General features: G+C 40.8%; 1 protein-coding gene across 2 annotated transcripts; it reads right to left on the reverse strand.

The window, feature by feature from the left end:
• Positions 1-27,614, reverse strand: ALKBH1 (alkB homolog 1, histone H2A dioxygenase). 2 transcript variants are annotated; one of them, XM_040477859.1, is made up of 6 exons: positions 27,404-27,614; positions 24,806-24,914; positions 21,116-21,245; positions 7,328-7,418; positions 2,238-2,431; positions 1-1,193 (listed from the first exon to the last, which is right to left on the reverse strand). In XM_040477859.1, the coding sequence occupies exons 1-6, from the start codon at positions 27,584-27,586 to the stop codon at positions 764-766; spliced, it is 1,137 nt and encodes a 378-aa protein (XP_040333793.1). In that variant the 5' UTR covers positions 27,587-27,614; the 3' UTR covers positions 1-763. The 2 variants fall into 2 exon arrangements, with proteins under 2 accessions (XP_040333793.1, XP_040333792.1); XM_040477858.1 differs by having other exon boundaries at positions 21,116-21,278.
• Between the last annotated feature and the right edge of the window lie 45 nt (positions 27,615-27,659).

The raw sequence follows: 27,659 nt of genomic DNA on the forward strand, positions 1-27,659 counted from the left end.
TTTAATTTAAAATAGAGGAAGTTTATTCATGGAGAAAACAGTTACAGAACACCCTTGGGGCTTTTTTAGTCCAACAATTAAAATTGCATTTAAAAAGTCAACAGGAAGAGTTTAGACCTAAAAGAAATCCGGAGAAACTCCTATTCCCCTTTCCTTGGATTTAGGTATACTTTATCTTTTAGGCAAGACAGACAACTATGATTGATTTCTTTTCTAGGAGATGAGATGTCTAGTTCCGCTATCTTAATGTGTATAGGACTCTTTTGTGAAGGCCAGAAAAGCTGGAAGAGAAAATCGCAGACTCTGAGGATGGCTAGTAGGATGAAAGGGAGGCGAACAGTTGGCTCTTGGAAGCACAATCTAACCACAAATCACCAGATGGGGTAGTGGCAGGGGCTTAACGTTATGTTTCCCATTAATAAAATCTGAGGTATTTAATAAAGCTCCATTAATGTGGAAACTCACTTCTACCTCCCCCAGAGGTAACGGCAGAGGCTGAGAGGGCTGTTCTGGAAGGTCAAAGCTCCTTGGACTTCTCACGTACATTAGTGCCAACACCTAACCAGACTGGACCATAGCAAACGGTCTCTGAGCAGAGTGATGAATTGCTTTCCTCTTCAGGATGGGTTCCAAGGCAACAGTGTGATTGATGATGAGTTTTTCCCTGTTTTTGGCTTGTCTTGGTGCTGAAGTCTACAGCAATACAAAAAGTGTGGTCATTTACTTAAGACCTGCCTGAGCAAAAGAACGGGCTCTCCAAGTCTCAGCTGTCAGGGTTTAACTTTGCTCGTTTTACTTGGCTATTCTCATCATCCAGATGGCAGAAACCTTCTGTGGTGATGTCTCTTTTCTTCTCCTCTGTGGGTTCCGAAGGGAAGTCCTGGTCTATGGCCAATACCTGTCGGACAGTCATGTTAACACGAGCTGTTTTCAAGTAGCTGGTGCATACCTGCCAGTCCTCCTCAGAGCAGGGCTCTACCACTGAGTCTCTGGGGAGGACGGCTGGGAGAGGCGTCTCCAGGCAGCAAGGCAGGCCTTCCCCCTGAGAACTTGGGAGGACCCTCGGGACTGCATGGTTCAACAGGCGGCTGAAACCTGACATTACCATGATGTCACCGCTGTGCATAAACATGGCCGTGGGGGCTTCATCTCTTTTGAGACCACCCAGGAGAAAGATAGCAGACTGTCCAAAGCTACGAGAAAATAAGTAAAACAATACACAGTAGTAAGTTTCTGTTACTAACCGTGGTTGGGAAAGTTATTGCCAACTGTCCTTTTTTCTAATTTCAGCTTGATATTTATTGCTTGCACATCCTTTTCAAACTGTGCTAAGACCCTTCTCTTCTGGCTTGTGTAAGTGACCAACCCATGATCTGCTGCTTACACTTATAATAGCCCACAGTACTGCTGCAAAATAAAATTTAAAGCAGTTAAACAAGTAGATTAAAAATTTTAGTATTACCCATATAAATTTTAGTGATGCACTTTAAAAAAATTTTTTTTCATGTTTATTTATTTTTGAGAGAGAGAGAGACAGAGAGAGAGAGAATGCGCACAAGAGGCGTAGAGAGAGGGGGAGACACAGAATCTGAAGCAGGCTCCAGGCTCCGAGCTGTGAACACAGAACCTGACGTGGGGCTTGAATCCACAAACCATGAGACCATAACCTGAGCTGAAGCCAGATGCTTAACTGACTGAGCCACCCAGGTGCCCTGTGTGATGCACTTTCAAGATTTAAGCCTTCCAATAAACTGAGTCCTTTACTATATTTATCATGCTTGTTCACTTTAAAGATAGGACAATTAATAAAAGACTCTGTTCAGGCACTTTATTTGTGAGATACAGGTGTAGCACTCTGCCCAATTTCATGTATGTTTAGGGAGACAAGGTGAGTAAACTACTCGGGGTTCTGTGCTTTCTCTTCCCTAGTCCAAACAGGTCGCTCACTTTGCCTTACAGCCTTCCACTGCCTATTCCACACACCACTGACGATACCTGTCAATACAAAAGGCAGATTCCACACATCTTAAACAGAAATATAACTGTAATTTGGTCATTACTCTTAAGGACTAGGCAAATTTTACTTATAACACTGTTAAGATGCCCAAGAGTAAAAGATTAGAGAATCCAACCATTTCTTAAAGTTATAGCTTTTATTTATTTATTTTAGCTTAAAAATGCCTTAAAAAAGGAATGAAGTTTTAGGCAGTAATCCCAAATCCCTGGAACCAGCTTACCTGAAAGACAGGAGGGGTTTGGAGTGATCTAGTTCAGATCTGTCTACATGGATTCCCAGAGTGGAGTCCAATCGGTAGTAATTTAGGATGCCTGCCTCGGCTCGGAAACCCTGAAATCCACAGGCTGCGGCTACTTGCTCTGAGAGGAAAGCCAGGTCAGAAGGGAAAGGTGTATAATGATCGGCTGAGTATTTCTTTGATAAAAGTAGGGAAAATAAGAAAAATAAACAATGATCTCAGGAAAATAGGAAACTGTGGCAGAAAATTAATTACCGCTTTAAAATGATCTAACTTACATGTAATTCTAACACAGCATGATTTATCCATCTGTTTTTGAGGCATCCGGTAATCTTATAATGAGACATTGAAAATACTGAGCACCTGACATGAATAGTCACTTCTCTAAACAAGACATCCAGATGGCCAACAGGCACATGAAAAGATGCTCAATGTCAGTCCTCATCAGGGAAATACAAATCAAAACCACACTGAGATATCACCTCACACCAGTCAGAGTGGCTAAAATGAACAAATCAGGAGACTATAGATGCTGGAGAGGATGTGGAGAAATGGGAACCCTCTTGCACTCTTGGTGAGAATGCAATCTGGTGCAGCCGCTCTGGAAAAGTGTGGAGGCTCCTCAAAAAATTAAAAATAGATCTACCTTCTGATTGAGCACTAGCACTGCTAGGAATTTACTCAAGGGATACAGGAGTGCTGATGCAGAGGGGCACTTGTACCCCAATGTTTATAGCAGCACTTTCAACAATAGCCAAATTATGGAAAGAGCCTAAATGTCCATCAACTGATGAATGGATAAAGAAGTTGTGGTTTATATACATAATGGAATACTACTTGGCAATGACAAAGAATGAAATATGGCCTTTTGTAGCAATGTGGATGGAACTGGAGAGTGTTATGCTAAGTGAAATAAGTCATACAGAGAAAGACAGATACCACATGTTTTCACTCTTCTGTGGATCCTGAGAAACTTAACAGAAGACCATGGGGGAGGGGATGGGGAAAAAAAGTTAGAGAAGGGAAGGAGGCAAACCATAAGAGACTCTTAAAAACAGAATAAACTGAGGGTTGATGGGGGATGGGAGGGAGGGGAAAGTGGGTGATGGGTATTGAGGGCACCTGTTGGGATGAGCACTGGGTGTTGTATGGAAACCAATTTGACAATAAATTTCATATTAAAAATAAACAAGCCATTAAAAAAAAAGAAAAACAAAATACTGAGCACCTATAACATGGCAGGCACCATGTCATGCAGTGATAAATTAAACAAGTTCACCCTGTATGGAGTCTATACATGAAACAATTATTATGTCTCTCTCTGGTATACTTTAATCCCAAATAGGATCATTCTCTTAAGATAAAAGAGCAACTCGGGGTGCCTGGGTGGCTCAGTCGGTTGAGCGTCCGACTTCGGCTCAGGTCGTGATCTCACGGTTTGTGAGTTCGAGCCCCGCGTTGGGCTCTGTGCTGAAAGGTCAGAGCCTGGAGCCTGCTTCTGCTTCTGTGTCTCCCTCTCTCTCTGCCCCTAACCCACTCGCATTCTGTCTCTGTCAAAAATAAATAAACATTAAAAAAAAAAAAAAAGATAAAAGAGCAACTCAAAACTGTCACTGCCAAGAGGTACATGATGACTAAATGTAATGTGATGTCCTGGAACAGAAAAAGGACATCAGTTAAAAACTAAGAAAACTGAGGGGCGCCAGGGTGGCTCAGTTGGTTAAATAGCCAACTTTAGCTCAGGTCATGATTTTGCGGTTCATGAGTTCGAGCCCCATGTCAGGCTCTGTGCTGAAAGCTCAGCGCCTGGAGCCTGCTTTGGATTCTGTGTCTCCCTTTCTCTTTGCCCCTCCCCCACTCACCCTCTGTCTCTCAAAAATAAATAAACATTAAAAAAAATCTAAGAAAATTGAATGAAAAGCTAAGGAAATGTGAATGAAATATGGACTTCACCATTATAATAATGTATTAATACTGGTTCATTAGGTAAGACAAAGATACCATAATAATTTAAGATGTTAATAATAGGGAAAACTGGGTGTAAGGTATATGAGAACTCTGTACTATCTTTTCAACTTTTCTGCAAATCTAAAACTATTCTAAAATACAAAGCTTATTTAAAAAAAAAGCAACTCAAATATGATAGCCAGTTTGGTTTTAGGACCTTCAGCCCATATATGGCCTACTGCCAATTTCACTGGTCAATTTGACGAGATGCCATGCTCAAAACTTTGGAACTGAAACTGACTTATACCGTGGTCAAGGCGGGACCTTAAAATGGAAGTAATTTTCAGCATTCATCTCTCTGAACTGTTTTTAGCACATAAAGATCACAAATATCCTTCTCTTAAAAAAAGAGGCCAGAAGACTCTTTCTCTCCAAAACCCAGCAATTCAGGAGCACATCAAGGTGGTAGACGAGGGTGAGGGCTACCCCAGTGAGGTAAGCCTGCAGCAGCCCCAATCCCCTTTGTCTTGCTGCTGCTCTCACATCGCCCTTTGCCCAATCAACGTCAAAATGATTAGAAAACCCACTTTTGTCTTAAATCTCCGCGAGTGTCCTGATGTACCCCAGCTGTAGCAAAGCTCTGGAGAGAATGTATTTACTTTGGCCAGAAGTGAGCTTTAACTTCAGGTTAAGGATGTGATAAGTCTTTGATGGATGGCCAAGTCTCCTCAGTTGAAATTTCTCTTTTATTTTTTCCTTCTCCTTTTCCTGAACTGTAAATAAGAGTTCCTATTTATTCTTGAAGAGAACTTTAAGGGATTTTCTCCACCCTTTCAAGTTTCAGTCCTTCACAAGATCAACTACTCAGAGCCGCTGTTCCAACACAAGGCTGGCTGTGCTGTGATCAAAGAAGTGCCTTTGTGGGCTTCTAACTCCATCCAAACTGTCTATCCACTAGTCTTCTTATGTCTCTTCCACTTTTCTCTGCTTACTCATTTAGTTTCTGGTAATTTTTCACTCCACATTTTTCTTAGTAAATGAGAGTACCTTTAAGTCCTGGGGGAATAACAGTACCACCAATAAAAATAACATCATAAAAAACAATGAGCTAACATTTACTGTGTTAATGCATTTAACTGCACACAGAACAGCCTAGCACTGCTGTTATGCGGGCATTGAGCCTCTGACTCTCACACCCACCTTATGAGGTAGGCACTATCCTATTCAATATTGAATACTGAATATTCATATTCAATCCTGGGCTGGCTAAGCCAGAAAGAATCACAGGCTATTTCCCCAAACACAGATATCTATATTTCCACTGAATCTGCATCACTGAAAGTAAGAATTGTATCATGAACATTTCTGAGCAACATTTATCCTTATTTTGAGCAGTTAAATGTATTTGTTAATAAGCTGGTTTCACTGAAACTATGGAGCTTTTAGAAAGTAACTAGTTAGTGGGAAGATGGGTCTATACCATTCTGTTTATTCAGTTTATTCTAAGAATTAGTCCTTCCACTTGGTGGCAAACATCTCCTGGAGACAGGCTGCCAGTGATAAAGGAGGAACTTTTGGAAGCAGAGAAGTCAGGAAAGGAAATTGTACTTTAAGAAAAGAGAACTTTGTTAACTGTAGGACATTTTTTCCCATCTGTGTCTTGCTCAGACCTTATATAGCAGGCAAAGGTGTCTTTTTTGAGTTCATGGAAAAGTACACCAGAAGTATATGGAGCTCCTTTTTTTACACCAAATAGGTATCATGTAGAAAATACAGGCTCTTAGCATAACACTCTCTAGTTCCAACCACATTGCTACAAAAGGCCATATTTCATTCTTTCTCATTGCCAAGTAGTATTCCATTATGTATATAAACCACAACTTCTTTATCCATTCGTCAGTTGATGGACATTTAGGCTCTTTCCATAATTTGGCTTTTGTTGAAAGTGCTGTTATAAACATTGGGGTACAAGTGCCCCTGTGCATCAGCACTCCTGTTTCCCTTGGGTAAATTCCTAGCAGTGCTATTGCTGGGTCAGAGGGTAGATCTATTTTTAATTTTTTGAGGAACCTCCACACTGTTTTCCACGGTGGCTGCACCAGTTTGCATTCCCACCAACAGTGCAAGAGGGTTCCCATTTCTCCACATCCTCTCCAGCATCTATAGTCTCCTGATTTGTTCATTTTAGCCACTCTGACTGGTGTGAGAATGTATCTCAGTGTGGTTTTGATTTGTATTTCCCTGATGAGAAGTGATGTTGAGAAAGACAGATACCATGTGTTTTCACTCTTATGTGGATCCTGAGAAACTTAACATAGGACTATAGGGGAGGGGAAGGAAGAAAAAAAAAAAAAAAGAGAGGGAGGGAGCCAAATCATAAGAGACTCTTAAAAACTGAGAATAAACTGAGGGTTGTTGGGGGGTGGGAGGGAGGGGAAAGTGGGTGATGGGCACTGAGGAGGGCACCTGTTGGGATGAGCACTGGTGTTTATATGGAAACCAATTTGACAATAAATTTCATATTAAAAAAAAAAAAAGAAATTGCCAGGGTTCATATCCATCCTAACTAATGATGTATTTTCCACACAATCACTCAAAGTATATAAGTCAAATCATCTACCAATTCTAGATGATCTTCTTTGCTGTCAAATTTATTAAAATCAGTGCTTTTGCTTAAAGACCTCTAGTAGACAAAGACAATGTATAAAGATATATCTATAACTATAAACATATCTCAACATGTATTAAATTATTTGACGGAAAAAAAAAGAAAATACAGGCTCAACAAACACTAAACAATAATGGAAATAAAGATTTTAATTGAGAATTGTTCTTAAATACAATAAAGAAAAATCTATATCCCTGAAATGTACTTAGAGCACCAATGACTTCTGATGAAATAATGTAACGTAAGGGCATTTGAAGAAGAAATTTCATCCTGGGAAAAATTACTCATTCCTCTTGAGATACTGTTATCAAGAGGATTTTAAGAGACAGATGAAAGAGATCCCTGCACAAATGGATAATCTGATACTTTAAAATAGTGGCCAGGGAGAAATCCAATCACTGAGCCCAAGGAGTGTAAAAAGTGGAAGACAATGGAATTAGCAAGAAAATGTGAATACCTTACTGTCCCAGTTATAATGGTAGCCTAGGGTCACCCAGCGCAACTTCTCTAGTAAACTTCGGGGTCTCCGTTTATTCACTTCCTTAAGCCTGTGAAGATTAGGGACAAAAGAGGATTGAATTATTCACCTCAATTGGCAGCAAAGTCCCTCTGCCTGGAGTAAATCTGCTTTCCTTGGTATAAGCTGTTGGCCAAGATCTTGATAGGAAAAATGAGAAAAGACAAATGAGTTGACAAGAATATAATAACACTAAAAAAACATGTTAGCATCTCTCATTTTTAGTCTTTGTTCTAAATCCTCTGCTGAACGGGATCAATTTTAAGTGGCAAGTCTCTGGCATCTCAATAATGACAAAATAAGAATAACAACAGAAATGTTTTTACCCATCCACTGGAAATGGGACCACAGACACTATGGGTAATTGAAAAATTGGCTAACAGAGCATGTTCTATTTGGTTTGCTAAAAGTGGGGTATGATTAATCATAGGTATCACTATGTCTAATGATGGTGGCTTCCCAGAATTATAGGTTGGGGGAGAAAGTTTGGCAAAATATAGTATACAACCAAAAATAACTGGTTTAACAAGATTTCTTTAACCCTATAAAACAGCTTAGATAATTGAGGCTTAGCTAACAATTAAGGACCACTGTAATTGATTTGGTTCCGGACATCCATTTCAAAACACAGGGGGTTTCTGTAAAACAGAGAGATGCACTTCCTGCAATTACATCCTGTCTCATCAAATCTATGGGATTAACTATGTTTTTCCTTTTCTTTTAATGTTCATTTATTTTTGAGAGAGAGAGACAGAGGTCAAGCAGGGGAGGGGCAGAGAGAGAGAGGGTGACACAGAATCCGAAGCAGGCTCCAGGCTCTGAATTGTCAGCACAGAACCTGACGCAGGGCTTGAACTCACAAACTGCGAGATCATGACCTGAGCTGAAGTTGGACACTTAACCTACTTGAGCCACCCAGGCATCTCATCTACTCTTTTTCTAAAGAGGAAGAAGCTTCTTTGATTTACCTCTGAATACCTAAAAATGCAAGAATGCTAGTCCTAGTAATTTTAGTTTTTTTTTTCCTATTTGATTTATACCATCAATTGATCGAATTTTTTTGGTCCCAAAACCACTCGTGTTTAAAAAGAAAAGATTAAACTGCTTTAAGGAGTTTATATTTGACAAGAGATGACAGATAAGTATAAGAAGAAAAAATGAGGGGAAAATTCAAGGCAGTATAAAATCTGTACTAAACTGAACATCACAAGACTTTGAGGGACAATAGAATTAAGAAAAAAGGAGAGCTCAAAGTTAGCTGTCTAATCAGTTAAGGCTTCATGGCAGAGGGGAGTTGTACAAGGCATTGAAGAATGGCCAGCACTTAAACAGGGAGTGGAGCAGTGGGCAATACACGCATACGACATGAGCAGAAGCAAAGGATTTATTAGAGACTTACACTGTAAGTGGCACTCGTCTTGATGTTTGACAGAGTTTACAGAATAGATGCTATCTGTCCTCACAGAGTTTACATTCTAAGAAAGACACCATGACACAGATATACATCAAGACCAGCAGCTAAAAGGAATGGAACACTGATTTATTTAGGACAGCAGTGCAGAAAAGAAACACAGCAGATCTGACTGCTATCCTTTGAAAGGCCTGGTCATTGGCAAGCATCTGGAACTCGGAATTTGGGGAGGTTCACACCGTTCCCAGAACTGCTGCTCACTGGGCCTAAACTTTTTCTGCAAAATAATAAGGTTTACGTTAAACACCAGCTTCCTTCTGGGAGTCTAGAATTTTGATATATGTCAGACAGAGACTGTCAATGTGACCAGCCCCTAGTCAAAACCTGGGCACTGAGCTTCCCGGGTAGACAACATTTCCAATTTGTCACAACTTGTTACCGGGGGAATTAAACACACCTTGTGTGACTTCACTGGGAGAAAACCCTGGAAGCTTGAGGCTGGTTTTCCCAGGACTCTGCTCAATTCATCTTTTCCCTTCACTGATTGTGCTCTGTATTCTTTGAACTGGAATAAATCCTATCCATGAAGACAACTATATCGTGAGCCCTGCTGGTGAATCACCAAACTCAGGTAAGGTCTCAGGGACACTTGGCATGAGAAAAAATGGATAACTAGTAACAATTTAGGGGAAACAACATGTAAGCTTGGCCAGTTACTGCCACTATCTGGGATGAACAGTTATCATGCAGAATGACCATACATTATTTAAATTTTCTACATGTAAAAGCTAAAAACTGAAACAAAAAAAAAAAAAGGAATGCACAGTTACTAACACAACCTGAATTCTATCTATGTGTCTTCAACTAAAGGTACAGATAAAAGAACTCCCTAATGATCCCCCAGGAGAATACAATCTACCTTACTAGACTTGAGACAGAAAAATAAGAACGACCTCTTATTTCTGGACTCAAGTGAATCTGATGTATCAGTGTGTATGCCACTTAGTTTCTGCCAAGTGGTTTCCAAATTTTAATGCTCATGAGAATCATCTAGAGGGCTTGCTAAAATTTGCATGGCTGGGCCCAGGCCTACACATTCTGATTCAGCAGGTCTAGGGTGGAACCTAAGAATCTGAATCTCTAAGTTCCCAAAGTGATGCTGATGCTGATGAATCAGGGGCCATACTTTGGGAAACACTATTTCAGCCAAAAATAAAAAACAAAACAAAATACCTTCCATCTTTCTAGATCAATAAAAGATCATTTTATTCTTGATGAGAAACCCATACTATTATACTAAAACTAGACCAGGGGTGCCTGGGTGGCTTAGTTGGTTAGTCAGACTCTTGATTTCAGCTTAGGTCATGATCTCATGGTTCATGAGATCAAGCTCTGTGTGGGGCTCTGTGCTGTCAGCTTGGGATTCTCGTCCCCACTCTCTCTTTCTTAAAATAAATAAACACTAAAAACAACAACAACTAAAACAAAAACTAGACCAGGGCACCTGGGTGGCTCAGCTGGTTAAGCATTGGACTCTTGATTTCAGCTCAGGTCATGATCCCAGGGTTGTGGGATCGAGCCCTGCACTGGGCTCTGTGCTGTTGGAGCCTGTTTAGTATTCTCTCTCTCCCTCCCTCTGCCCTTCACCCTGACTCGTGTGCTCCAAAAAAAATAAAATACAGGGAAATTAATTAAAAACAAACAAAAGCCCCCAAAACTAGGGGCGCCTGGGTGGCTCAGTCTGACTTTGGCTCATGTCATGATCTCGGGTTCTGTGCTGATAGCTCAGAGCCTGGAGACTGATTTGGATTCTGTGTCTTCCTCTCTCTCTGCCCTCCCCTGAGCACACTCTGTCCCTCTCAAAAATAAATAAACTTAAAAAAACAAAACAAAATAAAAAACAAAAAAAAACCCCAACAACCTAAAAAAAAAACCCCAAACCCCAAACTAGACCAATCTGAACAAATAAAGATAACAACAATGCAGCTCTAAAAATAATATAGAGGGTGATGGTATTTCAGACATCTGATATGGCAACAACAAGCTGCTTTTCTTTTTTTTTAAAAATTTTTTTTCAACGTTTTTTATTTTTTTTATTTTTGGGACAGAGAGAGACAGAGCATGAACGGGGGAGGGGCAGAGAGAGAGGGAGACACAGAATCGGAAGCAGGCTCCAGGCTCCGAGCCATCAGCCCAGAGCCTGACGCGGGGCTCGAACTCACGGACCGCGAGATTGTGACCTGGCTGAAGTCGGACGCTTAACCGACTGCGCCACCCAGGCGCCCCAACAAGCTGCGTTTCCATCAAAAGATTCAAGGTATATGCTATTGTAATTAACAAAGATTTATGGTATTAGTAAAATTATCAAAATTATAGTAATGACCAAACATGACCAGAATCCTCCTGTACCTTTTTAAAAAATTTTTATTTATTTTTGAGAGAGAGAGAGAGAGGGGCAGGCAGAGTGTGAGCAGGGGAGGGGTAGAAAGAGGTAGAGACAGAATCTGAAGCAGGCCCCAGGCTCAGCTGTCAGCACAGAGCCTGACACAGGGCTTGAACCCACGAACCATGAGATCATGACCTGAGCTGAAGTTGGAGGCTTAACTGACTGAGACACCCAGGCGCCCTGCCCTCTATGATATACCTTTCACAATTTTTTCCTGTTTTAGGAAACCAAAAGAACATCTCTTTTCTACCTTAATTGTATCACTATAAGGATGGCTTTGGGTTTTGCCTCGTATTACTTGGGGGGATTGGTGTAAGTGTATAAAAGCATTAAGCCCAGGCCACATAACAAAAAAGAAAAAAAAGGCTTAAAGACTTGTGCAGTAAGGGGTGCCTGGGTGGCTCAGTTGGCAAAGCATCCAACTCTTGATTTTGGCTCAGGTCATGATCTTGCAGTTGTGAGACTGAGCCCCACATCAGGTCCCACACTGTTAGTGCAGGGCCTGCTTGGGATTCCCTCTCTCCCTCTCTCAAATAAACAAACTCAAAAACAAAAACAAAAACTTAAACAAACTTAAAAAAAAGCCAACTTGTCCAGTGAAAGTACAGTTGTGATGACTGAGTGTGCCATTGTGAGGATAATTACATACACACACACACATTTTGTGTAATGTGTTAGACCCATGTAGTTAGTATATGATTCCACCCTTGATTTCATATTGTCTTCTGAGAACACAATTTCAATTCTTGTCTTTGAAGGAATGTCTGGAAGGAAAGTCACAACAATTATAAGACCAGCTTTGCAGATGTGAGAGCACTACTGGCTAACACTGGCCACTTCCTGTCTCAGCACTACTTAGTGACATTCTGGTCCCTGTGGGCTTTGGGTAACAAAGATTCCAAAATATTCACCCTTAAGCACTGTGAATAGTTTAAAGCCAAAACCAAGTTTAACGCACTCCCAGATCATTTGCAAGCAGGAAATACTGATGGATTAATAAAGGGGGTGGGCTGTTTTCTTTTTAAACCTGACTTGTCCAAAAGGAGGCCAAGAAGGCTTGGTGCCAACAGAGCTGCCACATCCACTCTAAGGAATGCAAGGGGTATGCTGGCACCTAACTTTAAATCTTCATCCAATTATCTAAAAGAATGTTTTCAACCAAATATGACCTTGATTACTGGTTCTCACTGAAAGCAAACACACTCCGCTCCCTGCCTCTGCTGCAGCTCCAGGCACCCATGATGGATGGGTCAGCTGGCCACCTTCTCCCCTGGTCAATGTGCCCACACAGCAGTCTGCTCATTTCCTGTCATGGCTAAGTGCTTTATGTACGTGCTGGCATTCTATGGTGCCGCTTTCAACTGTACCTAACTGGGTGAAAATGGACTGTCCTGCCTGTCCACTTGTTGTGCAGTGGGGAGTTTGGGTGTCATAACTAAGCACTGGCATGGTCTTTTCTTCCTTGCTTCAAGGGACATTAGCAAATCGTTGTGAAAGTAAACGTCTGAGGGCAGAAAAGGTCTGAAGGCTGTTTTTGATAAAATACTATTACAGGTATTTATTTTTTTCAATCATTTTTAAAAGCTTGGAAATTGTGTCCTTCCTAACTCTGAATATTTCCCTCCATGACAACAACTTTCTGTTCTTCCTCTCCTAGTCTCTCACATCCATTAAACCTAAGGTTTCACCTCCTGTTCTCAGAACTCCATTTTCTCAGAATTTGAGTGCTTCCAGTTGTCTCCCTTCTCAACCTAAACCTCACAGTCAAACCCTGAACATGGACATCCAGTTAATTCCATCTGGACTGCCAACACTGTTTGGCTATCTTGCAAATATTTACTCTCAGTTAATCTACCTTCTGTTCTAAACCTTCAGCATCCATCTTAAGTTGTGAGTCCTGCTCTTACACCCTTTGAGGACAAGAGTCCAGAGGCCTGAGCAAAAGATCCAGTGAACAACTTTGAGCTTTCTCTCCCACACCTCTAAACTTTGCATAATCTTTACTCTGTCCTTCCCTCCCTCCTGGTTTCAGCAGGGGTTCTAATTCTTTCCTCGAAGGCCAATTCTACACCTATGTTGCCTCCCATTTCCCTGACACAGCCTCAGAGACATTCCTTCATTCATCACCTTTCTGCTCCTATTTTCCAGTCTTCCTCTGCACTTTGGTCTTTCTCTTGATCTGCAGAAACGTTCAACACTTCCACATACTTAAGAAAAAACAACAAGCATCTTCTTAACTTAACCTCTTAGTCGAGTACCCTGCCTATGTCCCATTTCCTTCTGCCCCACCTCTCTCCTTCCCTTCACAATCGAACCTTCCCAAAAGGACTGCACAGTGGCCACCCTCACTGCAACCTGACTTCTGCTTCCACCACTCCACCAAAAGTAGTTTCTTAATTTCAAGTACACCACTTAATTGTCCTTAGGCCTACTGACATGGTTGGCCCTTCTTTTATTCTGGAAACATTTTCCTGTCTTGACTTCTAATAGCATTCCCCCAACCCAAGCTGATACTTTCTAGAGCTAATGGCTTTCTTTTCTCTGTATGTTTTCCACTAAACAAACAATCACATCCATTCTCATTGCTTCATTAGTCTTTTTTTTTTTTTTTTTTTAAAGTAAACTCTATGCCCAATGTGGGGCTTGGACTCATGACCCCAACATCAAGAGTTGCACACTCTACTGACTGAGCCAGCCACGTACCATGCTATACTATGGTCTTTATGTAGAACCCCCACATCTCCCTCTCTGACTTCACTCCTAAACTCAGTTCCATGTTTCCAGAGGGATACTGGATATACTTACCTGGATACTCCACAGGCATTTCAGAAACATGAATCTCTAAACTACACTAAGGATTGTCTCTGCTCCTTCTTCTCTTCCTCTAATCCTATTTCCATTAAAAATCTTAGATTATAATGTTACAATGAATGTGGAGGTGGAGTTATCTTTTCGAGACAATGTTTTCGTCTCCTCTGGAGATATACCCAGCTGTGGAACAGCTGCACCCTCTGGTAGTCCTATTTTTTATTTTTGAGGAACCTCTACAGTTTTACATAAATAACTGCAGTATTATTTGTAACAGCCAAAACAAAGAAACAACCTTAGTGTCCACCGATGAATGAATGGATAAAGAAAATGTGATACACAACCCATACACGAATATTATTCAGCCATAAAAAAGGAAATCCTGCCATGTGTGACAACATGAACCTCGAGGGCACTGTGCTAAGTGAAATGTCAGACGGGGAAAGACAAATACTGTGTGATCTTACTCATACGCAGAATCTAAAAAATCCAAACCTGCAGAAACCGAGAAGACTGAAGGTGCCAAAGGTAGGAACGGGTGCGTGTGGGCGAGATGAGTGAATGTGGTCAAAAAGTGAAAACTTCCAGCTATAGGAAAGTAAGTGCTGGGGATGCAATGTACAGCATGGTGACTATAGCTAACAATGCTGTATTGTGTATTTGCCAAGAGAGCAGATCTTAAAGGTCCCATCACAAGAAAAATAAATTATAACTCTGTAAGGTGACTGTTGTTAACTTATTACAGTAATCATTCTGCAATATATACACATATCAAATTGCTATGTTGTACACCCTGAACTAATAAAATGTACATCAATTATATCAATAGTACTGGAAAAAAACTCACAACAAAAACCTCAGTTTTGCCCTATTATCCGTGGATAATCCTTAACTTCTTGTCTCTTGATTCGCATAATCTCTTGGTCAGCAAGCCTTGTTAACAATGTTTTTTCCAGACCTTTATCATCTTGTGCATGGATTATTAAGCTAGATTTTTTAAAATGTTTATTTATTTTTGAGAAAGAGAGAGAGAGAGAGAGAAGAGAGAGAAAGCATGTACACGTGTGGAGTAGGGGCAGAGAGGGGGGACAGAGGATCTGAAACAGGATCCATGCTGACAGCACAAAGCCCAATGTGCGGCTCGAACTCACAAACCGAACTGAACCGTGAGATCATGACCTGAGCTGAAGTCAGATGCTTAACCAACTGAGCCACCCAGGTGCCTCTAAGCTAAATTCTTAATTGTGTTTTTTCCAACAACTGTATTTTCAGTCCATTTTCCTCATGGTATAAGAAGTATCTTTCTAAAGTGAAAAATTGGTTACTAATCTTGATGAACTCCCACTGTTTATAGGACAAAGTCCACACTTTGCCATAAGGCATGCAACCCCCCTTATAATGTGGTTCTAACTCACTTTTCTGGTTTCACCTCCAAGCATTCCTCCCTGTGGGGACAGGGAGGGTCCATCTTTCATGGCTGTGCCTTTGGCCATACACTTTTCTCTACTGTCATATTCTCTCTCCTCTTCTACTCTACTCTTTGTACAGCAGATTTTTCTGACTTGCACACACTTTAACCTCCCTTCTTCTTCAGGGAAACTGTTTTCTAGTTTCAGTCTCTCCCTCTACTGTGCCCCCACAGCAACTTCCTCAACTCACTTACATGGCTTATTCATCTATAAATTCTGTATGTAAGTACTTGAAATCCTTCTTTAATTAGTCCCTTCCTCAAAGGCAGGGAGTGAATTTTAATCTCCGTATCTGTGCTAGCATCAAGTATTTCCAAAAACACAAGTAGATAAGTTAACAAATTAATGAAAATAAAGTGGGAAGATACTATACAATCTTCAATTGATCCTTCTCAAATTCAGCATGTTTTTATCAGGCTAACTGAGAGAATATCAACTTAGTTAAAATAATATTTAAAGAACACCTTCTAAAATATATAAAGAACCGTGGTTGGTATCAAGGTTACAAACTTTTCAAAATCTGGGGCGGGGGAAGGGCCACGGTAGTGGAGAGAAGTGCTTGATGACTGGATTCACCCTAATAAATGTTTATAATAAATAGCACCACAAAGTTTTAAAGGAGTAGAAAAGGAGAAGGGATTAATTCTGCGTCCACACCGAGGACATTAATGGAAAAAACTTTCACATATACAAAAACAGGTGCAAAGAATTTCAAAAGCTAACTTAAGGAATAAAGCAACGTTGCTTCATTTAAATTAGTACTTCCCCTTGTCTTATTCTTTAAAGTTGTTTTTGAATAGATAATATATTCACAAAATTCAAACGATGTAAGAAAGGATCCACTAATTCCACAAATACTTATTGGCAATTACATGCACTGAAGAAAACAAACAGAAGGCAAGAAGATAAAGAGTGAGGGAAAATGGGGTACTATTTTTAACTTGATAAGGAAATCATCTCTTATAAGATGATGAGATCCAAAGACCTAAAGGAAGGAAGTCATTGGTTACCTAAGGGAAGAGCTTTCCAGGTAGATGGAACAGCTTACACAATGAATCTGAGCATTTCTCATGTGTTTAAGGGAACAGCATGGACGCCACTACAGTTGGAGGACAATAAATGAAAAGGAATGGTAGGAGAGTAGGTTGGAGAGGTGGCTGGTGGCTGGATCACCAAGGCCTTGTAGACCATGGTAAACACTTCTGATTTTATTCTAAATATAATGGAGTTGCATTAACAACAAATTTTCACTGGCCTTTGTTCCTGGTTCTTGGGAGAGAGCTTTTAAATCACTGGAGTTTCCAGGGGTACCTGGGTGGCGGCTCAGTCAGTTAAGTGTCTGACTCTTGATTTCAGCTTAGGTCATGAGCTCACGGTTCTTGAGTTCAAGCCCTGCACCAGGCTCTGCACTGACAGTTTGGAACCTGCTTGGGACTCCCCCCTCCCTGCCCCCACCTTGCTTGCGTGCTATCTTTGCCAAAATAAATAAACGAAAACTTAAAAAAAAAATTCCTTGGAATTTCCAGGAGGAAAAGAAGTATCTTTGTTATTCACAGTGGGCCCTAGGACCACAGCTAAGTTAACACTAAAGTGATGACTCAGGATATGAGCTTATGAGGCTAGGAAAACCAACTATGTGATTAGAGGGGTTGAGACTTTTAGTCAAGTGGTATTAGCTAAATAAACCCAAGGGGCTGAGTAGGGGGCTAGAGACTGAGTTAAACCATAGGGCTAATAATTCAGTCGTGCCTAAGTAGTGAAACTCCAACAAAAAACTGAATGCTAGGTTTGGGAGAGCTTCCTAGGAGGGTGACACATCCTGAGTCCATGGAAAGAGGACATGGAAGTTCTGCATTCAGAACCCTCCCAGACACTGCCCTACATGTTGATTCACTGGATGATCCTGATTTGTATCCTTTATAATAAACTAAATTCCTAAGTATAATCCTTCTTAAATTCTGTGAGTCATTCTAGTGAGTTATGAACCTGAGAGGGTTATGGGAACTTCCCTGAATTTGTAACCAGTTGGTCAGATGTGTGGGTAGCCTGGGGAATCTCCCAAACTTGTGGCTACAGTCTGAAGTGAGGGTGATTTGCTTGGAGACCATGCCCTCAACCTGTGACATCCTTGTCGACTCTGGATGGTTGTATCAAAGGTGAACTGCAGTACTGTAGATCAGAAACTATAAGAGAAGTGATGTGATTTCTATACTAATTAGAAAACAGATGGAAGGGGCTCCTGGGTGGCTCATTCGGTTAAGTATCTGACCTTTGATTTTAGCTCAGGTCATGATCCCAGGGTCATGGGATTGAGCCCCAGGTCAGGCTCTGCACTGGGCGTGGGGCCTGCTTAAGATCTCTCTCCCCCTCCTGCTGCCCTCCTCCCTTGCTCCCACTCTCTCTAAAAGAAAAAAGAAAACAGACTGAAGAGGCATGAAAACAGACACAGGGCGACAGGTTAGGAGGCTGCTGCAGTAAATGATGGTGGCTCAGACTAAGGTGGCTGTGATGCAGATGCTGAAAAATGATTTTATTTATTATGATTGTAGCCCTACTATATTTACTATAGGGTCAGATTTAACATCTCTGAGTGGCTGCATAGTGGCTGCGTTGTACTGCTAGGTATGTCATACTTGATTAACCCGATCTCTTGCTGAGAGAAACTTAGGTTATTTCTCATTATTTCCCGTTACGAACAATGCTGCAATGAAGATGCTTATACCTATTATAATCTTGTGCAAGAATCTCTAGCTATTCACTCACAATAAACTCTGAACAAAACACAGAATTGAGGTGCCCTAATTTTGTGAACAGATCTATTTTTCCCTCTAAGTTCAAGTATTTCTTCTTCATTTCCTACTTAAAAAGTTTCTTCTTCCCTGACCACAGAAACCTAGAAGATTAAAATGGAAAGGATCCTTAGAGATCCTCTAGTTCAGTGGTTCTTAATGTGGATGTTATGGTCAAAAATCCAAATCTCTAGGGAAATCTTGTATGACAGACCCTCTCCCTTTCTCATATGCTCTGGGAAAGCAGGGGAAGCTGGCATGTACTGTCTAGGTGACTATAATCCAACCACCTGAAATGGCTTCTCCAATCTAATTCCTTTGTTTCCCAGAAGAGGAAGCTGAAACACATATCACACAATGACAGAAGGAGAACTAGCGTCCTAACTGATTTTCAACCACCAGCAATGTCTGAGACTATCAATTTCTTCCAACCATGACAACAGAAGACAGGACCACCACATTTTAAATTTTTGCTAATTTACTAGAGAATTAATTAGTAGCTAATTAGTAGAAAAAAAAATCTCACCATTGTTTACTGGATGATTTATTAAAGAGGTTCATCTAAACTATCTTAAAAGATGACATTGGGATTTCTGCAGTCATTTGTCTGAAGAAAGAAAAATCAATTACTTGAAAACACAGGCTGGTTTAGCAGCAAACTCTAACCATGATCTTCCTTTAGTTTACTCTCAATTCTAAACAAGATACCATTAAAAGCTTTAAGATGGTTTTTCCCACTGCTCCTGACTTTACCATAGCCTGCAGACCGAGAAGATGTTAAAGGAAAACCAATGAATTTTAAGTTTTCCTTTCCCCTTTCAACTTAAGGAAATCTTATTTCCCCTATTAGAAGTAACATGACAATTTCTGAAAGCTGCACTATTAGTGACCCTAAGTCCAAACAACACACAAAACCAGTGTAATGGTTTTAATGGGCTGTTCTAAACATTTCTCACAATTCTCTTGTTTAATCCTCATGCTATTAAATGAGGAAAGGACTACCATAAGGCATAGAAAGGTTAAGAAACTTGCTCAAGTTTACACACCTAGTTCAAGTTGCAGAGCTGGGATGTGAACCCAGGTGATCAGACTCTAGACCTAGTGCTCTACATCACTGCACCCTTTACAATCTGGCCCTTAATTTTTCTGCTTCATCTTTTGCCAATTCTATCCATGACTTTCAGGAAGCACCTTTTATAAACTACCTCCAGTCTAGCCACCTGAATGGCTATTTCCATATCTTATAAACTATATCTCTGTACCTGTTTATGTCTCTGCCATCAGCTAACCTACAAATTCCTTGAAAGCAGGAATTGTGTCTTGTCTTTGAATCTCTAACACCCAAGCACAGTATCTGACACACAGTAGAAATCCAATAGGTATTTGTTGAATCAATATATGAACTGTACTCCCACATCCTGTATTACTATTTCACAGAACTTATTCTGCCTTGAATATTCCCTCTTTGCTTAGGCTGCTTTCTCTACCCCAAACAGCTTTTCTGCTCTTCTGACAGGCAAACTCCTAATCATTTTTGAAGACCCAGTTCAAATCAACAGAGAAAAAAGAGGATAGAAGACCCAATTAAAATATAATTTTTTTCAGGGCACCTGGGTGGCTCGTTTAAGTGTCCAACTTTGGCTCAGGTCGCGATCTCATGGTTTGTGGGTTTGAGCCCTGCATTGGACTCTGTGCTGACAGATCAGAGCCTGGGGCCAGCTTCAGATTCTGTGTCTCCCTCTCTCTCTGCCCCTCCCCTGTTCACGCTCTGTCACTCTCAAAAATAAATAAACGTTACAAGAAAAAATTTTAAAAAATAGTAATGATTTTTTCTTCTTTGACATCTCTTTCTTGCCTAGAGGAATTATTTCTCCCTCTGGCCCCCACAGTATTTTTCTAAACACCTATCATAATACTTTCTAAGCTTCCTTATAATTATTCCTGTTGACACTGAGTTGCTGCCATAGACTATGCATTCTTGAGTACAAGGACACTGTCCTATGTGTCTTTGTATCTCCAATGCTTAGCCTCATGTCTGGTATACACCTAACCCTCAATAAGAATTTGTGGTATGATAGGATGTCTGGCTGGCTCAGCCAATAGAGCACGTGACTCTTGATCTCAGGGTCATGAGTTCGAGGCCCATGCTGGGTATAGAGATTACTTTAAAATAAAAAAAATTGTGAATGAATAAATGGTGATACTACATTAAGGTGCAAATGTTAGTTCTCAAGAGGAATAACTAATCCATCATAAAACTGCTAGTAGCAGTGACTTCATCTAGGAGAGTGGAAACCAATAGCTTTGAGTGTTAATTCTTTCAGAATATCACAAATCTTCAAAGGAACTCACTTTATTTTTTTAAAAAAGATTTTATTTTTTTAAGTAATCTCTACACCCAATGCTGGGCTCAAACTTACAATCCTGAGATTAAGAGTCACATGCTCTATGAAATGAAGCGGCAAGGTGACCCTGGAACTCACTTTAAGCAGAAAAAGGGCTGAAGCTGAATGAAAATGGACCAGCTGATGAGTAAGGAGGATGAACTTGAGATCCAAGTTATAAGCAAATCTTTTTTTTATGTTTATTTATTTTTGAGAGAGAAAAATAAATGATGAACCTAAAACAGATCTCAGTTTAATATAACTGTCAAAGTGTCTGTCCAAATGTTCCCAGGGGAAAGAAAATAATTGTGCCATATTTGCATGGGAACGAGGGGAAAACACGTCAGTCACATTCACTGAATTGTTCTGGAGTAGTTCCTATAAAGATGTGCAGTGACCTGAGCTGAATACGAACGCTTACCTCAGAAACTCTTTGCTCTGTTCCCAGAGGTCTTGGGTCTCTTCTTTAGTCATGTGTTTGTCCAGGTTACACACATTAGGTTTCTGGGAATATAACTTAAGACACTGCTTCACCCAGTGCCACTGGTAACCTGGGAGGAAGGGGTTTGGGATAAAAATAAATCCTACACAAAAGATGGGTGGGGAAAGAAGGAGAGGAGAAAATTCTCCATCAGTTATATTTAGATAATTTATTTTTGTTGACATCCTTATACCCATTACTGTATTATTTATGCCCCATACCCTTTGCTCATGCTTCGTGGCTTCCACATGTATAAGCAAATGTTCTCCTTTCTATCCTCCAATTTTAGAGAAAGGGGGGAGAGAAACAAATTCTTAAGAGAAACAAATATTCCACAACTATCAACCATGTTACCCCTAAGCAAACCTTAGAATTGAAAATGCCAAAAGTCACTCCTCAAATGCACCAGGCATTTATCACTTACAGAGGTGGTAATCCCTTTCTGCAACAGCGGTCTTTGTGGTATCTCAGTGTTCCACCTTGGCCTTTTTTGTTTTCTAATATCTGGCTAACAACAGTTATGTTAAATTCTCTCAGTTAAAATAATTGGTGTGATTTCTGCCTCCCAATTGAAATCTGACAGAACAGCGAAGAAAGATGATATATACATCTGCTCACATGTCAGGATGCAAATACCTCCAGCACCTGTGCTGAAAGGATCTTCTGTGACCTTGAAAGTAATCTAATGTCGTTTTTCTCCTGGATAAACGAGGAATAACAATAATGAACAGGAATCCAATGCACGGTAAGGATCCATTCATTGAACATTCAACAAACACATACTATGTACTTTCTGAAACCCCTGGAGACAGGACAGCAGAGACAGTGATGCAGACAATGAATGCCCTGCAGAAGCCTGGCTATGAAGGGAACAAAGGCTGAGGAGCAGTCACAGAGGAATGAAGAATTTAAGGGGAAAATTTATGGTTTGTAGGGTTTGGAAAGACCTAAGCATGCTTACAGATTATGAGGAAAGAACCAGCAAAGAGGAACTGGTTGAACACAAAAAGAGGAAAAGAGCAGGGCAAGGTTTTGAAAGCTGGAAGAGGTAAAAGAAAGTGGGATCTTTTGGTAAGCCCCCCCCCCAAAAAAAAGAAAAAGAAAGAGAGGTGAAGGGACTGGCTTTGAATGGGAGGAGCTTTTCCTCCTCTAAAATTGGAGGACAGGAGTGAGAACATTTGTTTCTGAACGTGGAAACCACTTTTGCATTTCACATACAGGCAAAATTCTCCAAATAATTTCAGAGGTGACAGGGGATTGTCAATATTTTGAGAGAGGAAAAAAATATGAAAAATACCCCAACAACCTACCATCTATCAGCATTGATTATAACATTCCCCAAAATATCAAATGAAGAATACCTCTGACTTAGTGTCAGGAAAATAAAGACCTCTTTAGGCAGTCCACTCTAGACAACTGTTGATTTCCTTTAATGAGTTAAACTTTGCCTTTTAATTTTCACATATTGATCTTAGGTTCGGACTCACAGAGCAACCCCAAATTAGTTTCTTATTCTTCTTCAAAAATACCTCTAGCTTTAAGGCTAACATTTAATGCTCATTTCCTGTGTGCCAGGCATGGATCAAAGTACTTTACATGTACTCACATTTAATCTTCATAATAACCTTACAAAGCTGGTATGTTTTTTCATACATTTTGCATACCAGGCAACTGAGGCCAAGAGAGATTAAGAAACTTGCCCAAGGTCATATTGGATGGTTAGAGCCACAACATGAAGCCAGGTAGCCTCATGTCAGAACCTAGGCCTTAACCAGCCCTTTGTATGTATGGCAACGTTTCAAATGTTGGATGCTGTCAGGTTCCCTCTCAGGTTTACTCTTCCCCAGACTCAATCTTCAAACTCATGACCCTCCCGCTCATTCTTGTAAGGACAGGTTGTGGTTGCTCAGGTTCCTTTATAACAAGCAGAATCCAGAAGTAAACACAATCCTTCTGATCAAGCCTGAATAAGAAGACACTGTCATCTCCCATGTTCTGGACATTACACTTCTATTAAATGCAGCTTACAATGGCAGGGAAGATAAAGTCTCTAAGGACATAATGAGGTACCAACTCACAAAATGTGGCTAATGTGAAATCCTAGAAAACCTTAAAATCAAGTATACCCATTTGGACAACAGAAAATGAGAGTGGGGTTGGTAACTTTGTAGTCTGAACAAACTTTTTGTTCCCGTTTTGTTAAGGGAAAAAGGCATAGCAACAGAGAAACACAGCCTTGAAAACAGGAGGTAAGCTTGAAAGGTAAAAGGCAGCCTTCAAGAAAAGTACATAAAAGACTGCTGGTGATGCATGCTCTCATTTACTCAAACTCATGGAGAGCCGTGCTTCTGTACATAAAGCCATCATTTGACATTCATTCATTCATTCATTTATTATTATTCTTTTATTTTTGAGAGAGAGAGAAAGAGAGAGAGAGCACAAGAGCATGCACACACAAGCAGGGGAGGGACAGAGGGAGAAAAACAATCTTAAGCAGGATCCACGCTCAGCACAGAGCCTGACATGGAGCTCGATCCCATGACCTGAGCTGAAATCAAGAGTTGGATGCTCAACTGAGCCACCCAGGAGCCCCTTGTTTCTTCTTTTACACATAACTAAAGTGCATGAGGTCTTTTAAAGGAAGTATTGAAGCTGTTAATACTGTCCTATGTTATTAACCAATACTTCAGTGATCACAATGTAGTAAGAGCTGTAACACAGATCTGGCCCGTGGTACAATGAAAATTAGTATTTCTTTTTAGGATTTTTTCTTGCTGTTAATCCATATTTGAAATCACAGATACAATGTTAACTTTATGTCCTCTCCAAGAAAAAGGATGCCAGGTAAAATATATTTGGCCAAATAAGGCATTTCTGTAATTTCTAAATAGTTCATAATCATTCAACTACAATGTCCCCATGATCCTTAACAAAAAGATTAAAGGTGTCTGGCTGGCTCAAGCAGTAGAGCACATGACTCTTGAGCTTGCAGTCGTGAGTTCAAGCCCCATGTTGGGAATAGTTTACTCAAAAAATAACAATGAAAACATTACCCATTCTTCGTTACCATCTTAATTTCATTATCTGTAAAGTGAGCTACCCAACATTACTGAAGTTCAAAATGCTAGATTATTTAGTCTATTAGGGCTTTTGATCTCATTAACTGTAACACTTTTTTCAAAAGCTCAGCCTTAAGGACAGCAATAAATTTTAAGTTTTTTGTTTTGTTTTGTTTTTTTTTTTTGGCCCTATGAGAACATAGTCACTTTGTGACTAGAGTGACCACTATGAATTAATCTATCATTCAAAGCAGTTCTTCTCCCAGAGTAGGTGCTTGGAGTTGTGGCAGGGAGCCTAGAGTAAACATCCTTATTTTTGATTTGTACCTGGTGTCATTTCCTGCATTGTAAGGTAGGCACTACTGAATCCTGTTCTATCCTGCAGGAATGTTAAATAAACGGAAATTTTAGATGAGACAGAATTTAAAAGGGGTTTGAGAGTGAAATATTTCCGTGTTTATTTTCACTCTTTGTCTGCATACTTGCTTACAACTCTTCCCCACTCTCTTCACAGCTCTGAAATTAGACAAATGATTACATGATCTTATCTTTTGGGGTCTGCTGCACTCACCAGGATAGCCTTGGAGTCCATAGGCTTGCCACTTGCTTACTGGCTGAAGTCCTGCTCTATGTGCATCATGGTCACTGACTGAAGACACACTCAGCTGAGATCTGATCACCTGACAGGAAGGAAACAGAAGTTGGAGGGCTAAAGCTACTTTGCAGGTCAGCTCTGAGAATCTCAAATTTCTAAAGTTATTTCCGGTATGAGACAAAATTCAGAGTCTTAAGTCTGGGCTCCTAAACTTAGTTCTACCACTTACTTGATGCAAGACTTCGATAAGTCACTTCTTTTTTTTTTTTCAACGTTTTTTATTTTTGGGACAGAGAGAGACAGAGCATGAACGGGGGAGGGGCAGAGAGAGAGGGAGACACAGAATCGGAAACAGGCTCCAGGCTCTGAGCCATCATCAGCCCAGAGCCTGACGCGGGGCTCGAACTCACGGAGCGCGAGATCGTGACCTGGCTGAAGTCGGACGCTTAACCGACTGCGCCACCCAGGCGCCCCAATAAGTCACTTCTTAGAGCCTTAGTTTTCTCATCTATACACTAACAAACACTAGAAAGTAATATAAAATTAAGCAGAAATGAGAAGCAGGCTGATTTTGGCCTTCAAGACTACCTTTTTGTATGACACCACACTTTTGTGATTTCTTCCAAGACTCTAAATCATGAAAGGTGTTTGGTGTACTGAAATACCCTTAGTCAAAATGCTGCCCATCTCAGTTCAGGCTATCAATGCTTTTGAGGCACTTATATACAGACCAATGAGGAACATCAGGTGCTTAAACAGACCAATGAGGAACATCAGGCAGGAGAGGGTAAGAGAATGGAGAGTGCTCTCACCAGACAGAATAAACGTTTCAGTGAAACACTGGAAACCCTGTTTGCTGAATGTATGATATTTATTCTTTTTTAGATGAAACTTCAAAATGAAACTCAGAGCTTTTGCCTTTGTGAATTACTTTGAAATTAAGTTTTTCAGGGGCTCATGAAGTTTTCTTTGCATATAAGAGTATCTTAGAGATGCCTTATTAAATTGGTTAAGGGATCCAACATGCAGTCACTAAAGGACCTTTACAAAACAAAAACCTTTATTCTTCCACTAATAATAAACTTAGGATCTTGCTTGCCTTAGAATACATCAAATGTTCTCTTCCAAAAAGACAGGATCTCTCATCCTATTAACTTCACCAAGTGTAGAGATTTCCAGAAAAAAAATACTAACAAGTGGCTGATGTATTACCAGTTTCTGTAATAAAATGGCTACCTGGAACTCTGAGAGTCTTAACCAGCTAATTTTCCCAGGTACTGATGTTTTTATTTTAAACATTTTGTAATGATTTCTTAAACAGACCATATTTAGTAATGTACTGTAATTCAGCCAACACTCCCATAGTTGAAGTAAGTTTGTGGACCTATTCTCCATGCTAAGCTAAACCAAACCTCGAAGTTTAAAAAAAAGTTCTGCTTTTTCCCTTGCCTATTAGCTGTCACTTTCTCCACTGCTCATCAGTTACTCTCAGAGCAACTTTCTTTTCCAATTTGCGACTTTCAATCTGTTTTGAACTGGGAAACTAAATACTGAAGTTTTTATGTATTCAATGCATAGTGTATTTATTGAATGCTTACTGTTTCAGATAGTGTGCTAGACACAATGTCCTCTTCTCAGGTGGCTTATATTCTAAAAGTATTTAAATACTGCAGCAAAATACAGGCAAAAGAAGATGAATGAGGGTCTGTCCCATGTACATTATTCTTTTTTTTTTTTAATTTTTTTCAACGTTTTATTTATTTTGGGGACAGAGAGAGACAGAGCATGAACGGGGGAGGGGCAGAGAGAGAGGGAGACACAGAATCGGAAAGAGGCTCCAGGCTCTGAGCCATCAGCCCAGAGCCTGACGCGGGGCTCGAACTCACGGACCGCGAGATCGTGACCTGGCTGAAGTCGGACGCTTAACCGACTGCGCCACCCAGGCGCCCCAAGGGATCCTCAGTGTTAACAGCGATTATAAAGAAATTATGCATACTATATACTATAACTGTAATTTTCCCTGTGTCCCCCTTTATGTTACTTTTCCTACTTAACGTGGGGAAAGGTAGAAATAATGCATAGTGCTTGAATTCATTTGCCCTTTCCTTTCAAACGTGGAGAGATGATCTCAATCTTTTCTGAGAGGTCCGGAGACGACAGGGACCTATTTTATGGACGACGGCTTAACTAACAAAATCGATCCCTCTCAGTGGTGGGGATACTCGGGTGGTTGTTTTTTTCAAGCTGCAAAGCGCTTCCCTACCGTGTAAGAACACGGTTTATGGGCTTTTACACAAACTGAAGTAGAGACGTAAACGAACAGTTAATGTTAGGAATGAACACCAATTCCCAGGCATTCTCTGAGGCCGCAGCCGGGAAAGGCCGCGTGGAGTAACCCGGCAGCACAGCTCTTCACCGCCAAAGTGTCACTCTTCATGGACAATTCAACTCCGTGCCCACCGAGGCCGGGGATTACTCAATAACACTCAGAGAAAAGAGATGAGGTGAGCTGTGAAGACCCTCAAAAAAGCGAGGTGAGGCGACCGGTGATGCGCGCCGCTCCTCTGTCCGTACCTTGCGGGCATCAGGCCCCGTGCCGCGGGCTGTATGGGCCGCCGAGAAGTCAATGACCGCTCCCAGGTCTGCGGAATCGGGGCGGCTCTGCCGGTAGAAGCGGAAAAGCTTCCGAAAGGCGTCCTCCCCTGGCTCGGCCGCCAACGTCACTACAGAGCCCACGGCCGCCGCCATCTTCCCCATCTCGTTGCCCGGCCTCTTCTGACCCGGAAGCAGAGTGCCGTGCTCCGGATCCGGCAGGTTCTTCCGGGGTCGT

This window comes from Herpailurus yagouaroundi, unplaced genomic scaffold (assembly GCF_014898765.1).
Source record: "Herpailurus yagouaroundi ecotype Mexico unplaced genomic scaffold, PumYag 141, whole genome shotgun sequence".
In the NCBI taxonomy this organism is placed as follows: Eukaryota; Metazoa; Chordata; class Mammalia; order Carnivora; family Felidae; genus Herpailurus; species Herpailurus yagouaroundi.

Bases quoted from the DNA above. Each gene is read 5' to 3' on its own strand.
- ALKBH1 (XM_040477858.1), bottom strand. From the start codon at position 27,586: ATGGGGAAGATGGCGGCGGCCGTGGGCTCTGTAGTGACGTTGGCGGCC. The intron at 7,419-21,115 runs GTAAGCGTTCGT...TAATCTTCACAG, and splicing joins CAGAGCAAAGAGTTTCTGAG to GCTTAAGGAAGTGAATAAAC. The intron at 2,432-7,327 runs GTATTCACATTT...CTTTTATCAAAG, and splicing joins ATTATAACTGGGACAGTAAG to AAATACTCAGCCGATCATTA.